The following is a 13,455-nucleotide window of genomic DNA, read 5'->3' on the forward strand; positions in this document are numbered from 1 at the left end:
GTTTGAAGGGGAGTGTTAGCTTTGATTGATCAACATCTTTATGACGTTATAATAAACTATTCTTTGTTTCATTTTGTCAATGTCTGTATGTTTATTTGGACAAAATTAAGTGGTGTGAAATGAAGGAAAGCTTCTCTTTTCAATACTATGAATAGCTCTGTTGCATTGAAGCTTTTATACGTACTGCATATTGAGGGGGCATGGGATAATGGGAGTGGCATGGGTAACGCCTTTTAAACTTATCTTTGATTAACAAGTAGGTGAAAGGCAGGGCTGAGGTTGCATCTTACTGAATGGCGGAGCAGACTCGAAGGGCCTACTCCTGCTCCTAATTTGTACGTAAATGTGCTTCTTCAAAAGGTTCCCAAATCCAGACTATGGCTTTCAACTCTTCTGAGGCGGGCATGAACCACGAGTCATCCAGAAGCTGGCCCGACTCCATGAAAATTGTGAGTGCATATGAGATGCTGAGCCCCGCAAAGGAGCCATCCAAATCATGAGTACAGGATGCAGACTCGCTAACCCGCACCCTTATCCTGTGGGGACAGGAATCCCTGAATTGGATACCACCTGCCATTTTAAATGCCTCCAAAGGTCAGCCCAACTCCGTGAAAATCTGGGTCCAAAATTTCCAATGTAAGCCCCACTGCATCAAATTACTACAGAGCAGCAGGACAGCTACATCTATTTCTCTGTCTGAATCCCTCTGAACTAGCTAGTGAGCCTGCATAGGAAAAAAAAACTTTGGTTTACTCAACTTCAGTTTCCTTCTGCTCTTTATGCTATTACCACATTTGACAGTTCGATAGCTTCAAACAAGTTTCATTGAGATTTATAAATATTATAAAAAATGAAAAAACAATTTCTAAATTTCACTTACATTAAAACACAGGGCTGGAATCGGGGTATATCGAAAAACATGGATCATACAGAGCACACTGGGTAGATGGCCTTCACGTGAGGCAACAAAGTAAAGTCTGTGGTACAACAACTTAGATGTAAGGGGTGTTAACACACTACCAGCACAAGCAATACCACAATTTAATGAGCTACTTAACATACAGCACAATGAAACCATGTATAGAGAAATGCAATTCAGCAAGCAGTGTTTTAAGTATAATTCTGCACTTGACATCCTAAACTAGTGCACAGTACATCTGTAAAGCCAAATAAAATACAAAAAAAATCAATTATTTCACTGCTGATACCTTCAAAGATTAAAAACGAAAGAATTTTCATTTAAGAGGTACATTTCACAACGTTAGAATGCCCAAAGCACTTTACAGCCAAATACTTGAAACAAGGTTTCAGTGAGAGTTAGATATTTGGAGGGGCCAATTTCAGTTATGTTGCTGTCTGCATTAGTAGGATTTTAATTTCTTCAGCTGCTGTTCCCATTGACCCATCACAAAGTAAAATAGTGCTCCGCCCACACACCACCCCCCTTAAAATTTTATTTTACTTTCCAACTCAGAACCATAGAAAAGTTAGTGCAGAAAGAGCTATTCAGCCCATCTTGACTGCACCCAGCCAAAGATGAAAAAAAAAAGAAACTAGCCACTCATTTGAATCCCACTTTCCAGAACTTGGTCCGTAGCCTTGCAGGTTACAGCACTTCAGGTGCAGATCCAGATGCCTTTCAAATGAGTTGAGCGTTTCAGCCTCAACCACCAACCAAAGCAGTGAATTCCAGATGCCCACCACCCTCTGGGTGAAAACGTTTTTCCTCATGTCGCCTCTAATCCTTCTACCAATCACCTTTCTATGCCCCTGGTAATTGACCTCTCAGCTAGGGGAAACAAGTCTTTCCTGTCGACCCTATCTAGGCCCCTCAATTTTGTGCACCTCAATTAGGTCACCCCTTAGTCTCCTCTGTTTTAAGGAAAACAACCCTACCCTATTCAATCTCTCCTCATAGCTGCAATTTTCAAGCCCTGGCAACATTCTTGTAAATCTCCTCTGCGCTCTCGTCAGAGCAACATGGCTATTCATTACTGCTTAGCCAAGGACCAGTGATCTACTCCATGACCACGCCCTCAAACTGCCACAGTGGAAATCATTTAGCCTGGCCACCCAAGTTGGTCAGGGATTAGCAATGGGATCAAAATGAAGAGCATGGGCGCTATCCTCCTCCAATGCTCATTAACCGTCATGGAGCCCCAGCCACGTAACACCTCAAATTTAATTTTTTTATGCTTATGCTTAAACTCCTTCTTGACCTCATCACTCATTGCCTCTTTCAGCCCTACAACCCTCAAAAAAACTATTTCTCAAGCTCAGGGCCTCCTGTGCATTTTGTACTGCCTTTGCCACACCACTGACAGTCATATCTACAGCCATTTAAGCTGGATGCTCCAAATTACAGAACGTCTCTGCGACATTCTCTTCCTTCGGGTCACTCCTTGAAGCCCACCTCTTCAACCAAATTTTTTGTGACCCCTCCTAATATACCCTTTGGTTCAGTATTCATTTTTATCTGACTATGCTTTGGCGGGGCATAACATTTTCCTAAGATGCTGTATAAATACAAGTTGTTACATTTTCTTGTCTCAAGTGCCACATTTGATTTTACACCAGTACAAGAGGTTTCCCTGCATACAACAATAATGCATTCTGGGATGCAACCCTTAGCTCTAACGCCAATTCATCTCCACTGCAACCCCCCCAAAAAAACTCATTTGTTGGTCAATAATGCCTAGGGTGAGTTAGGACATTAAGACTGAATTGACTTGATGCTCTGCCTGCAGTGGTACTGTACTGGTCCTGTACCACTGTCATTAACTGACCTACAATATACAAGATACTGCCATACTGAGATCTTCCGTGTAAGTGAAAGATGGAAAACTGAGTACTTCCTTGGAATTAAGAGAATAACAAAGTCTAAATGTCCTAAATATACTGGTGAATGATATATTATAAAGTTTTAAGAAATATAGTAGTCAGATAAATACTTCAAAACACAAATATATTGGCTGGATAAAATACCCAAGTTATTTCTAGTATCGTAGATATATTTAGTAATAAAGACAGACCACAGAAAATGAGTTTATCTAAGCAATTTTTTAGCGTTAATTTCCTGTTCCTTACACATCGATGCAATGTGTGGCTCATTTGATCAAACTGGCAGCAGTTGGAGAATAATCATCATTTCCAAATTCAGCTCATTAACCAATCCTGCTTTATGAGAAAACCAACTTCTAACCTTAAACACTGCATGGTGCATCTAAAGTGCTCATTAAGCTGAATCAATCTCATAATCATTGTGATGCAGCCCTGTAATTCAGACAGCATTTCCAAGAGTCATTCAAAGGCACTCAGTGCCTGTGTCAGGATCCCAGCTGAGGTTACCCCTGGACAAGCCTGATCCCAGAGTGGAACCCAGCTTGATAGATCCTAACTTTTATTTTTTATTTAGGCACGTGGAAAGTGGCTATTGAACAGAGTCATTGAAGTCAGCTGATGAGCTATTAACAAAAGAATAAAACATTTATTGAACAGGAAAAGATTAACTATATTACAAATACCCCTTCACCCACAACTATGCCTTTACAAAAATATGCAGATTTGTAAGGATAGCAAGTTACAAAAGCTCTCTTATAATCTAATGTCCACAGTCCATGTACCAATAGGCACCCTGTGGTCAGACACACCACAGTCTGAAACCAAGTGACAGATGCCACCTCAACCAGATGCTATAGATCTCTCCTCAACTCCAGCAGATGTTTTTCACACCATAAGTTAACCAGTCTCACTGAACTTGGTCTTTCACTTGAAGGTTTCCAATCTCCACTCTCCAAGAACTTGCTTGTGAATCTTCTCCCAAACTCTCTCACTATCTCAAACACTTTCTGCAAGGGTTCACCTCCATGGTTTCAAACTCTCCCTCCTTCTGATGTTCCTCTCCCCAGGTCACCACATGCATTCAAGCTGTCTTCCATGCACTCTCTCTTACTAACTCAGCCGTCAACAGTACCACTGCTTCACATGCCCGTAGCAAAGAGTTACAGATCTTCACTGGCTTCTTTGGACCTTCTTGCCTCTTGCAAGCTGTTCTTACTTTAAATCTTCTTTCTGCAGCGTTTGTCTCTTTAAATCTGAAGCTTGGAGCCTTTCTCTCTCCCCCTCAGTCTTAACTTCACTTAACAGGACCTTTTCCAGGTTCCTGTCCTTCCTTTGACTAGAAGGTCTACTTGGGACTTTTCCCTGTTTCCATCTCACTCCTTTGACCTTGGGACCTTTTGGTTCTTTTGGGAAATCTGCAGCTCCCTCTCCCGGTGTCCAGTATTTCTGGGGTCCTGGCTTCAAACTGCTTAAAACTGCTGTTTCTTTAGTTTTTCTGTATGTGAGTGTGGGAGGGACCTGTCTCTCTGCACCCCTGTAGCTAGGCAACAACATTGTTCTTCTAACCTTGTTTGTTTACCTTAGCTGAACAGCCGTAAAGAACCTCATTAGAAATGCAAGCGCTTTTTAAAAGTGAAACTAAAACTCCAATTGACCTTTCTTAACACACAGATAAAGAAATGCAAATCAAACTTAAACTTTAAAGCTAAAACTCATCCCTAACACCCACAAATACCAATAAAGCTTACTTAAGCTGTCTCAATTTCCTAGGGGTCCAGCATTGGGAAGGGGGGAATGCCATTGCCCCACCCCACTCCTGCCCTGTGACTCCCACTCTACAAACCCCATTCCACCATTACTCACCTCTGCCTGGGTCCATTAAATCCTAGGCCTCGAGTGGGCACAGTACCAGTAGCAGCCCGACCTCTCTAGTGTCATTGCCGATCAATAAACAGCTGCCAGCCTCAGATTGACTAGCAGCTTAGTGAATGGGGCCTCTGCCCCTAGAGTCCTTGATCCCAGGAAAGGCGTTTAATGTGGGAGGCCTTCCCAAAAGCGAGAATATGGGGGCCTTGCTGGAACTCGATTACCTCCATTAAATACTACCCTGAGTCACTAGATTCATGTACAGGAGCTTAATATTTCTAATATCATGAAAAGTTTAACAAATATGGATGAACATTTGGTACAATGAGCTATAGCGACCATCTTTCACTTCAGGGCTCAAGTTTAAATCCAGCCCAGGCTCATGACATGAACATATTCCCTATCCATTGGCTGTAAAAGTCCTCAATGCAAGGGTAGAGGTGCAGTGGTAAGGGTGGAAGGAAGATACCATGCTCAAGATTGTTCACCATCTGGCACCAGTCAATTAGAGAGGCCAATGGGATACCTAATGTTGGAAGCGAGAAAACGTTTCATTGGTTTAGTAGATGGTTGCTCCACTGAGAATAGTACTGAGAAATAACTACTCTGTACTTATCTATGCAGTTCCAGAAAACAGTAGGCAAATCCAATAACTATGCATTCATATTTAAATACTTTTTGATGGAAACATTTGACTATGGGATGGGGATGGGCAAGGTTGGTGGTGAATGGCTTCCTAAATCCTTGATCACATCCCTTTATAGTTTACCAAAAGTATTTTGTTCTTTTTTTTAAATGCAAATTACGTTCTGTGAAAATGGAATTGAGACTGCCTTTAGGACTTTTTGGCCAGTATAGGAGACGTTCATTTGAAACTTGGCTAACTCAATGTGCTCTGAATTGGCTGAGCAAGCCATCCAATTGTAAAAACAGTCACCATTTCAAAGCAGTGATCCACCGTCACCAATTCTCCAACAAGGAACGGGCAATAAATGTCAGTAAATGTCACTAAATTATCAGTGTCACTCGTCCCCTAGAGCAAAGTGTTTGGCTTGAATCTGAATCCATTTGCCAAGGGTGAAGGTTCTCTCATCATTATTATGTTGCTGTTTGAGAGACTTTGCTGTGCCACATTGGCTGCCACATATCCTACATTACAAAAGAAATTGTCTGTAAAGTGCTTTGGGACACCCTTGAAGTCATGAAAGACATTATATAAATGCCAGTCTTTCTTCTTTCCTTTCATGGAGCAGTGTTCAATTCATTGAATAGTCAATCTTTATGTCAAGTTTTACTTTTCAACAAAGTGAAGATAATGACCTCTTAGCTCAAGTTGTGTAGTTTGCAATCATCCGCCCATCACCCAAACCTAAATTCAATGGACTTCAGAATTACCTGGAGGCTGCAATGATCGATGAATTAAGGCCACCGTAACAAGATATAGCTACGGACAATGGTATGAGCCATTTAATGTAACCCAGAACTTGATCTGCAAAGGTCTGAAGAAATATAGTCATCAGTAATTCTGAATCTCATCTGCTGATAGCAAAGTTCAATGATTAAAAGAAAGAAATAATTCACTGGCTTTCATTGAAGTGACAATCTTAACACATCTTTTGGTGATTTTTACTCATTCAATTCATCTAGAATTAGCTATCAAATAATTGGAGTATCAGAATTCTAGCTATATATAAAATAAAAAGATCCAACAGAATTGGCCCGTACAGGAATAAAAGGCAATAAGAATATCTCCTGGGAAGTAATGCAACTTTGATGAGCTTTACTAGCCCACAGGAAGAAAAACTTCTATGCCTGCTAGAAGCCAAATTTTCAATGGCAGTTCAAGACTGAACTCCCACAAATCAAGTGAAACTAATTATCGGAATCAAATCCTTGGTATCAATGTCTATCCTTCTTTCTGACTCTTACTGCAGAACAGACTGAGAGCTCATTCTCACTGGAATGAGGAGCGTGGAAACAAAAAGGGATAAGCAATAGCCACCTCAACACCCCCCCAGCCATTAAAACTGCTGTAGACCAGCCAATTACACTCCATGATGCATCAACAAGTAACAAACAGGACACCGGCTATGTGCAGTTTAATAAAAATGGAAAACCTCCTGCACACTAAATAAAATATTACACCTATCACCTTCAACTAAAATTCATGTGGAAGTGATCAAAGAGATCCACAATTATGCTTAATTAAAGGTTAAAAACGTGTAAAATCTCAGTTTCTATTGTGACAGGTGTTGACAAAAAACAGAAAAACCTACTAAATTTTAAATGGGCGACGTCATGTGTTAGCATGAGGCAATTGGTGAAAGGCAGCATGATTCACAGTATTTGCCCTAAGATATCCAATAAAAGGTCTTTCATGCTGCTCTGGTTATACTTGTTATTGTTACTATATAGCTGATCATTTAGTTTTCAATCTAATAGTTTTATTCCATAAGTTTCAAAGCTACATTTAAAAAAAACTGAGTACATAGAGAAGGATCATAGAATGGTTACAGCACAGAAGGAAGCCACGTGGCCCTTCATGTTCATGCCAGCTGTCTACAACAGCAATACAGCTAGTCCCAGTGACCCATCCTTTCTCCATATCCCTGAAAATTCTCTCTTCAGCTGCTTATCCAATTCCTTTTTGAAAGCAACAATTGAATTTGCCTCTCATGCAGATCGGATCCTAACCATGAGCTGCATAAAAAAAGTATCCAAATAGTCCTTTGGTAGTACAGAACTTGAGTATTGCTGGAAAAAAGGCATTTTGTTGAAGCTTTTCATCTTGCACTCATCAAGAAATCACAAGAACACCAATGTCAGGGGAAGCAACAACTTTATTCTGTATGAGACAAGGGTGCTGATTGGTTGGCAAGTGGACTCTGATTGGTAGGGGTGTTGCCATGGAGAATGCACCAATTACTGGTGACTGACATTTAACTGCCAAGCATTGTTAGAAATTTAAGCCAGGCAGCTTGACTCTGATTGGTCAAGGTATTGCCCTGGGGAATGAACCAGGCTATCACTTATTTTGTTTAGCTGAAACAGGCACAATGTATGTACATGTTCTTTCTGTCTGCAAAGAACAGGGCCCTGTGTTTTAATATATGTAGCTTCCATGTGCCACAATGCAAGCCTGACTGACGATCTTAAATTGGTTGTCAGTTTTATTTTTAGCATACTTGAGGATTATTGACCAGAAACTGAACTGGACTAGCCATATAAGTACTCTGACTACAGGAGCAGGTCAGAGGCTAGGAATCGTGCGACGAGTAACTCACCTCCTAACTCCCCTAACTCACCATCTACAAGGCACAAATCAGGAGTGTGATGGAATACTCCCAACTTGCCTGAATGAGTGCAGCTCCCACAACACTCAAGTTTGACACCGTCCAGGACAAAGCAGCCCACTTGATTGGCACCACATCCACAAACATTCACTCCCTCCACCACTGACGCACAGTAGCAGCAGTGTGTACCATCTACAAGGTGCATTGCAGGAATTCACCAAGGCTCCTTTGACATCACCTTCTAAACCCACGACCTCTAGAAAGACAAGGGCAGCACACAGATGGGAACACCACCACCTGGAAGTTCCCCTCTAAGTCGCTTATCATCTTGACTTGGAAACATATTGCCATTCCTTCACTGTCACTGGGTCAAAATCCTGGAACTCTCTTCCTAGCAGTACTCTTGATGGACTGTAGCGGTTCAAGAAGGCAGCTCACCACCACTTTCTCAAGAGTAACTAGGGATGGGCAATAAATGCTGGCCCAGCCAGTGAAGCCGATATACCGTGAATGAATTTTTAAAAAATGAGCAAATATTGTCTAATCGCAGAATCACATCTAATGTTGGACACTGAGTTTTGCAAGCATGGGCTTGTTAGGTACAGTCTGTACCTTGCCCGTTGTGAACAGCGGCTGGTACATGCTGTTTGATATGATCCGCTAGTCTTTGGGATGTATGGCCTGCATACCGAGCATCACACTGGCACTGAAATTTATATACCACATTACACATTTGTGTGATAGACAGAACATCTTTTTGGCTTGACAGCAGCATCTTGTTAGTGGCGAATACCACTCCTGTTGCTGCTGCACAGTAGCAGCATGAAACAGCTTCACTTGTTGCTAAAATTTTTGAGATACCTTAACCTTCCAGGGTAATCTGAGATAGACTGGGGACTTTTCAGGCCGGAAAGATTAAGGTGGATATGTCCCCAGGGGCAGATGGGATCTACCCCAGAGTACTGAGGGAGGCAAGGGGGGAGATTGCTGGGGCCTTAACAGAAATCTTTGTATCCTCACTGGCTACGGGTGAGGTCCCAGAGGACTGGAGAATGGTCAATGTTGTTCCATTGTTTAAGAAGGGTAGCAGGGATAATCCAGGAAATTACAGGTCGGTGAGCCTTACGTCAGTGGTAGGGAAATTATTGGAGAAGATTCTTCGTGACAGGATTTACTACCATTTGGAAACAAATGGGCGTATTAGTGAGAGGCAGCATGGTTTTGTGAAGGGGAGGTCATGCCTCACTATCTTGATCGAGTTTTTCGAGGAAGTGACAAAGATGATCGACGATGGAAGGGCAGTGGATGTTATATACATGGATTTCAGTAGGCCTTTGACAAGGTCCCTCATGGCAGACTGGTACAGAAGGTAAAGTCGCACAGGATCAGAGGTGAGCTGGAAAGATGGATACAGAATTGGCTTGGTCATAGAAGACAGAGGGTAGCAGTGGAAGGGTGCTTTTCTGAATGGAGAACTGTGACTAGTGGAGTTCCGCAGGGATCAGTGCTGGGACCGTTGCTGTTTGTAGTATACATAAATGATTTGGAGGAAAGTGTAACTGTGCTAATTAGTAAGTTTGCAGACGACACTAAGGTTGGAGGAGTTGCAGATAGTGAAGAGGATTGTCAAAGGATACAACGGGATATAGATCGGTTGGAGACTTGGGCAGAGAAATGGCAGATGGAGTTTAATCCGGACAAATGCGAGGTAATGCATTTTGGAAGGTCTAATACAGGCAGGAATTATACAGTAAATGGCAGAACCCTTAAGTGCATTGACGGGCAGAGGGATCTGGGTGTACAGGTCCACAGGTCACTGAAAGTGGCAACGCAGGTAGATAAGGTAGTCAGGAAGGCATATGGCATGCTTGCCTTCATTGACAGGGGTATTGAGTATAAAAGCTGGGAAGTCATGCTGTAGCTGTATAGAACCTTGGTTAGGCCACACTTGGAATATTGCGTGCAATTCTGTTCGCCACATTACCAGAAGGATATGGAGGCGTTGGAGAGGGTGCAGAGGAGGTTTACCGGGATGCTGCCTGGTCTGGAGGTTATTAGCTATAAGGAGAGGTTGGAGAAACTTGGATTGTTCTCACTAGAGCGATGGAGATTGAGGGGCGACATGATAGAAGTTTACAAAATTATGAGTGGCATGGACAGAGTAGATAGTCAGAAACTTTTTCCCAGGGTGGAAGGGTCAATTACTAAGGTACATAGATTTAAGATGAGAGGAGAAAACTATAGAGGAGATGCGCGGGGCAAGTTTTTTATGCAGAGAGTGGTGAGTGTCTGGAATTCGCTGCCAGAGGAGGTGGTGGATGCAGGTACGATGGTGGTGTTTAAGAGGCAGCTTGACAAATACATGAATAGGATGGGAATAGCGGGATACGGACCCCGGAAGTGCAAAATGTTTTAATTGACGGGCAATATGATCGGCGCAGGCTTGGAGGGTCGAAGGGCCTGTTCCTGTGCTGTACTTTTCTTTGCTCTTTGTTCTTTGAAAACGGCAGCCTTAGGCCTAATCGTGAATTTGCATGATACACGACATGAAATGATCTGATCAGGATAGCCATTATCCCGTAGGATGTCTTTGATGCGCCCTATTTCAGCAGCAAGCTTACATGGTGAACAAACGGCCTAGGCCCTATTTACGAGACTGCCGATAAGGCCAATTTTACAGCATGCAGAACTGTAAGAATCCCAATGTGTATATTGACCAGTGAGTGTAGGCTTGCGGTAGACCATGGTAGAGAAACCCCTGGCAGTTTTCTCAACAAGTATGTCAAAGAAAGGGAGCTCACTTGACTGCTCCACTTCAAAGGTGATTTTGAGCACAGGATGGAGCCCATTAAGACATGTAAGGAAATTATTACATGTGGCTGTGGATTTAAATATAGCGAATGTATCATCCACATATCAGAAATATGCGAGGGGTAGGAGGTTAGGTGTCACTCCATCGAAGACATATTTCTCATGGAACCCAACAAAGGTGTTTGCGCGAGCTGGGCCTAGAGGGGATCCCATGGCAACACCATCTATTTGGGCATACATGGTGTCGTTAAAGCTGAACTCAACTGCGCAAGTTGCCGAGTTCATAAGCTCAATGAATATTGATTCACGCAATGGTGATGGGTGATATAGCGCAGCAGCGCAAATATCTATGGCTTCCTTAAGTGGAACATTGGTGAACAGGCTAGCGATGTCAAATGAGTACATGGACACAGTATTGCTATCAATATGCAAGCCCTGTCTTCACAAATGTGAAGGAATCTTCACTGTGTATGTGGAAAACTCATTCAAAACTGGTTGTAACAATTCGCCCAGACATTTGGCCAATCCATGCCATGCCGAACCAGTCATAGATAAGATAGGGTATAAAGGGACACCACTTTTTTGTGCAATGAGTAGCCCATACATATGTGGGCACAGCGAGCTATAAGAATGAACCTTGTCATATATATCATGGGGATACATCAGAGGCCATTTGCTAACCAATCAGCACTCTTCTCATATAGTATAAAGTTGTTGCTTCCCCTGACATGGGTATTCTTGCAACTGTCCTGGTGAGCACAAGATGTAAACTAGAATCTACATGCAGACACATTTTACCATTTGTTTTCTTAAAAGAAACGATTTCATAGGTAAATGCTTTTATTTTCAATGAAGCAGTACTTTTGCCAAAAAGGCCCAATCAACTTGCATCCCTTTTTAAGGAACCCAACAGACTAAAAGACCAATAATAAGAACAGAAAATGCTGGAAAAACTCAGCAGGTCTGACAGTATCTGTGGAGAAAGAAACAGAGTTAACATTTTGAGTCCGTATGACCCTTCTTGGCTCTGAAGAAGAATGATACGAAGAATGATAAAGTGAGGCCCAAAGATATTTGTTACAAGCATATTTTAATGTAATTCAACAACTCTGTATGAAGACTTACCACAGCCACAGCATCACTGTGCAGGATGGTAGGAATATCCAGGACAGCATAATAAGCCACGTTTGTTAGGATGTAGATACCCGTTACAAGAGGCATAGAAATAGCAATGGCTAAGGGTAGGTTCCTGTCTCAAAGCAAAAAAACAGGTTTGTCAAATACATCAATGCAAAAACACAGCAAGTGTTTATCAGTAAGATAAGAGCCCATGGTGTTAGAGGCAAGATATTAGCATGGATAGAAGATTGGCTGTCTGGCAGGAGGCAGAGAGTGGGGAAAGGGGGTCCTTCTCAGGATGGCAGCCAGTGACTAGTGGAGGTCCGCAGGGGTCAGTGTTGGGATCACAACTTTTCACTTTATACATTAATGCTCTAGATGAAGGAACTGAGGGCATCCTGGCTAAATTTGCAGATGATACAAAGATAGGTGGAGGGACAGGTAGTATTGAGGAGGCAGGGAGGCTGCAGAAGGATTTGGACAGGTTAGGAGACTGGGCAAAGAAGTGGCAGATGGAATACAAGGTGGGGAAGTGTGAGGTCAGGCACTTTGGTAGGAAGAATAGAGGCATGGACTATTTTCTAAATAGGGAGAGAATTCAGAAATCTGGAGTGCAAAGGGACTTGGGAGTCCTAAACCAGGATTCTCTTAAGGTTAACTTGCAGGTTGAGTCGGCAGTTAGGAAGGCAAATGCAATGTTGGCATTTATTTCAAGAGGACTAGAATATAAAAGCAGGGATGTGCTGCTGAGGCTTTATAAGGCTCTGGTCAGACCACATTTAGAATATTGTGAACAATTTTGGGCCCTGTATCTCAGGAAGGATGTGCTGGCCCTGGAGAGGGTCCAGAGGAGGTTCACGAGAATGATCCCAGGAATGAAAGGTTTAACATATGAGGAACGTTTTAGGTCTCTGGGTCTATACTCGATGGAGTTTAGGAGGATGAGGGGGGATCTGATTGAAACTTACAGAATACTGAAAGGCCTGGATAGAGTGGACGTGGGGAAGATGTTTCCATTAGTAGGAGAGACTAGGACCCGAGGGCACAGCCTCAGAGTAAAAGGAAGACCTTTTAGAACAGAGATGAGGAGAAACTTCTTTAGCCAGAGAGTGGTGAATCTACGGAATTCATTGCCACAGAAGACTGTGGAGGCCAGGTCATTGAGTGTGTTTAAGACCGAGATAGATAGGTTCTTGATTGGTAAGGGGATCAAAGGTTACGGGGAGAAGGCGGGAGAATGGGGTTGAGAAACTTATCAGCCATGATTGAATGGCAGAGCAGACTCGATGGGCCGATTGGCCTAATTTCTGCTCCTATGTCTTATGGTCTTAAATAAACAGTAAATGCTTAATTCATCTCAATTCTATCTCATTTATGACAGCTGTAACATAACCAAACTTAGAATCTATCTAAAGTCATTGTAGAATTTATGGTTTCCAACCAGATGGGAATGACCAGCAGATTCCTGGAATTGGTGATTACTCCTCTACGCATTGAATCTCCGGGCTGCTGAATGCAGGGATTA

The 13,455-nt window shown here is 42.5% G+C and overlaps 1 protein-coding gene across 6 annotated transcripts in view; it reads right to left on the reverse strand.

Annotated features, from left to right (window-relative positions):
* Positions 1-13,455, reverse strand: part of si:dkeyp-120h9.1 (uncharacterized protein LOC566469 homolog) — a 102,948-nt gene that overhangs the window by 15,575 nt on the left and 73,918 nt on the right. For 5 of the 6 annotated variants that reach the window (XM_041184307.1, XM_041184305.1, XM_041184308.1 and 2 more), the window contains 3 exons: positions 11,937-12,060; positions 6,103-6,206; positions 881-977 (listed from right to left, as the gene is read on the reverse strand). In XM_041184307.1, coding sequence (XP_041040241.1) covers positions 881-977; positions 6,103-6,206; positions 11,937-12,060 — 325 coding nt within the window. The remainder of the gene's footprint in view (positions 1-880; positions 978-6,102; positions 6,207-11,936; positions 12,061-13,455) is intronic. The other variant, XM_041184311.1, reaches the window with a different exon arrangement.

The sequence above is a fragment of the Carcharodon carcharias genome, chromosome 3 (assembly GCF_017639515.1).
Source record: "Carcharodon carcharias isolate sCarCar2 chromosome 3, sCarCar2.pri, whole genome shotgun sequence".
NCBI lineage: Eukaryota > Metazoa > Chordata > Chondrichthyes > Lamniformes > Lamnidae > Carcharodon > Carcharodon carcharias.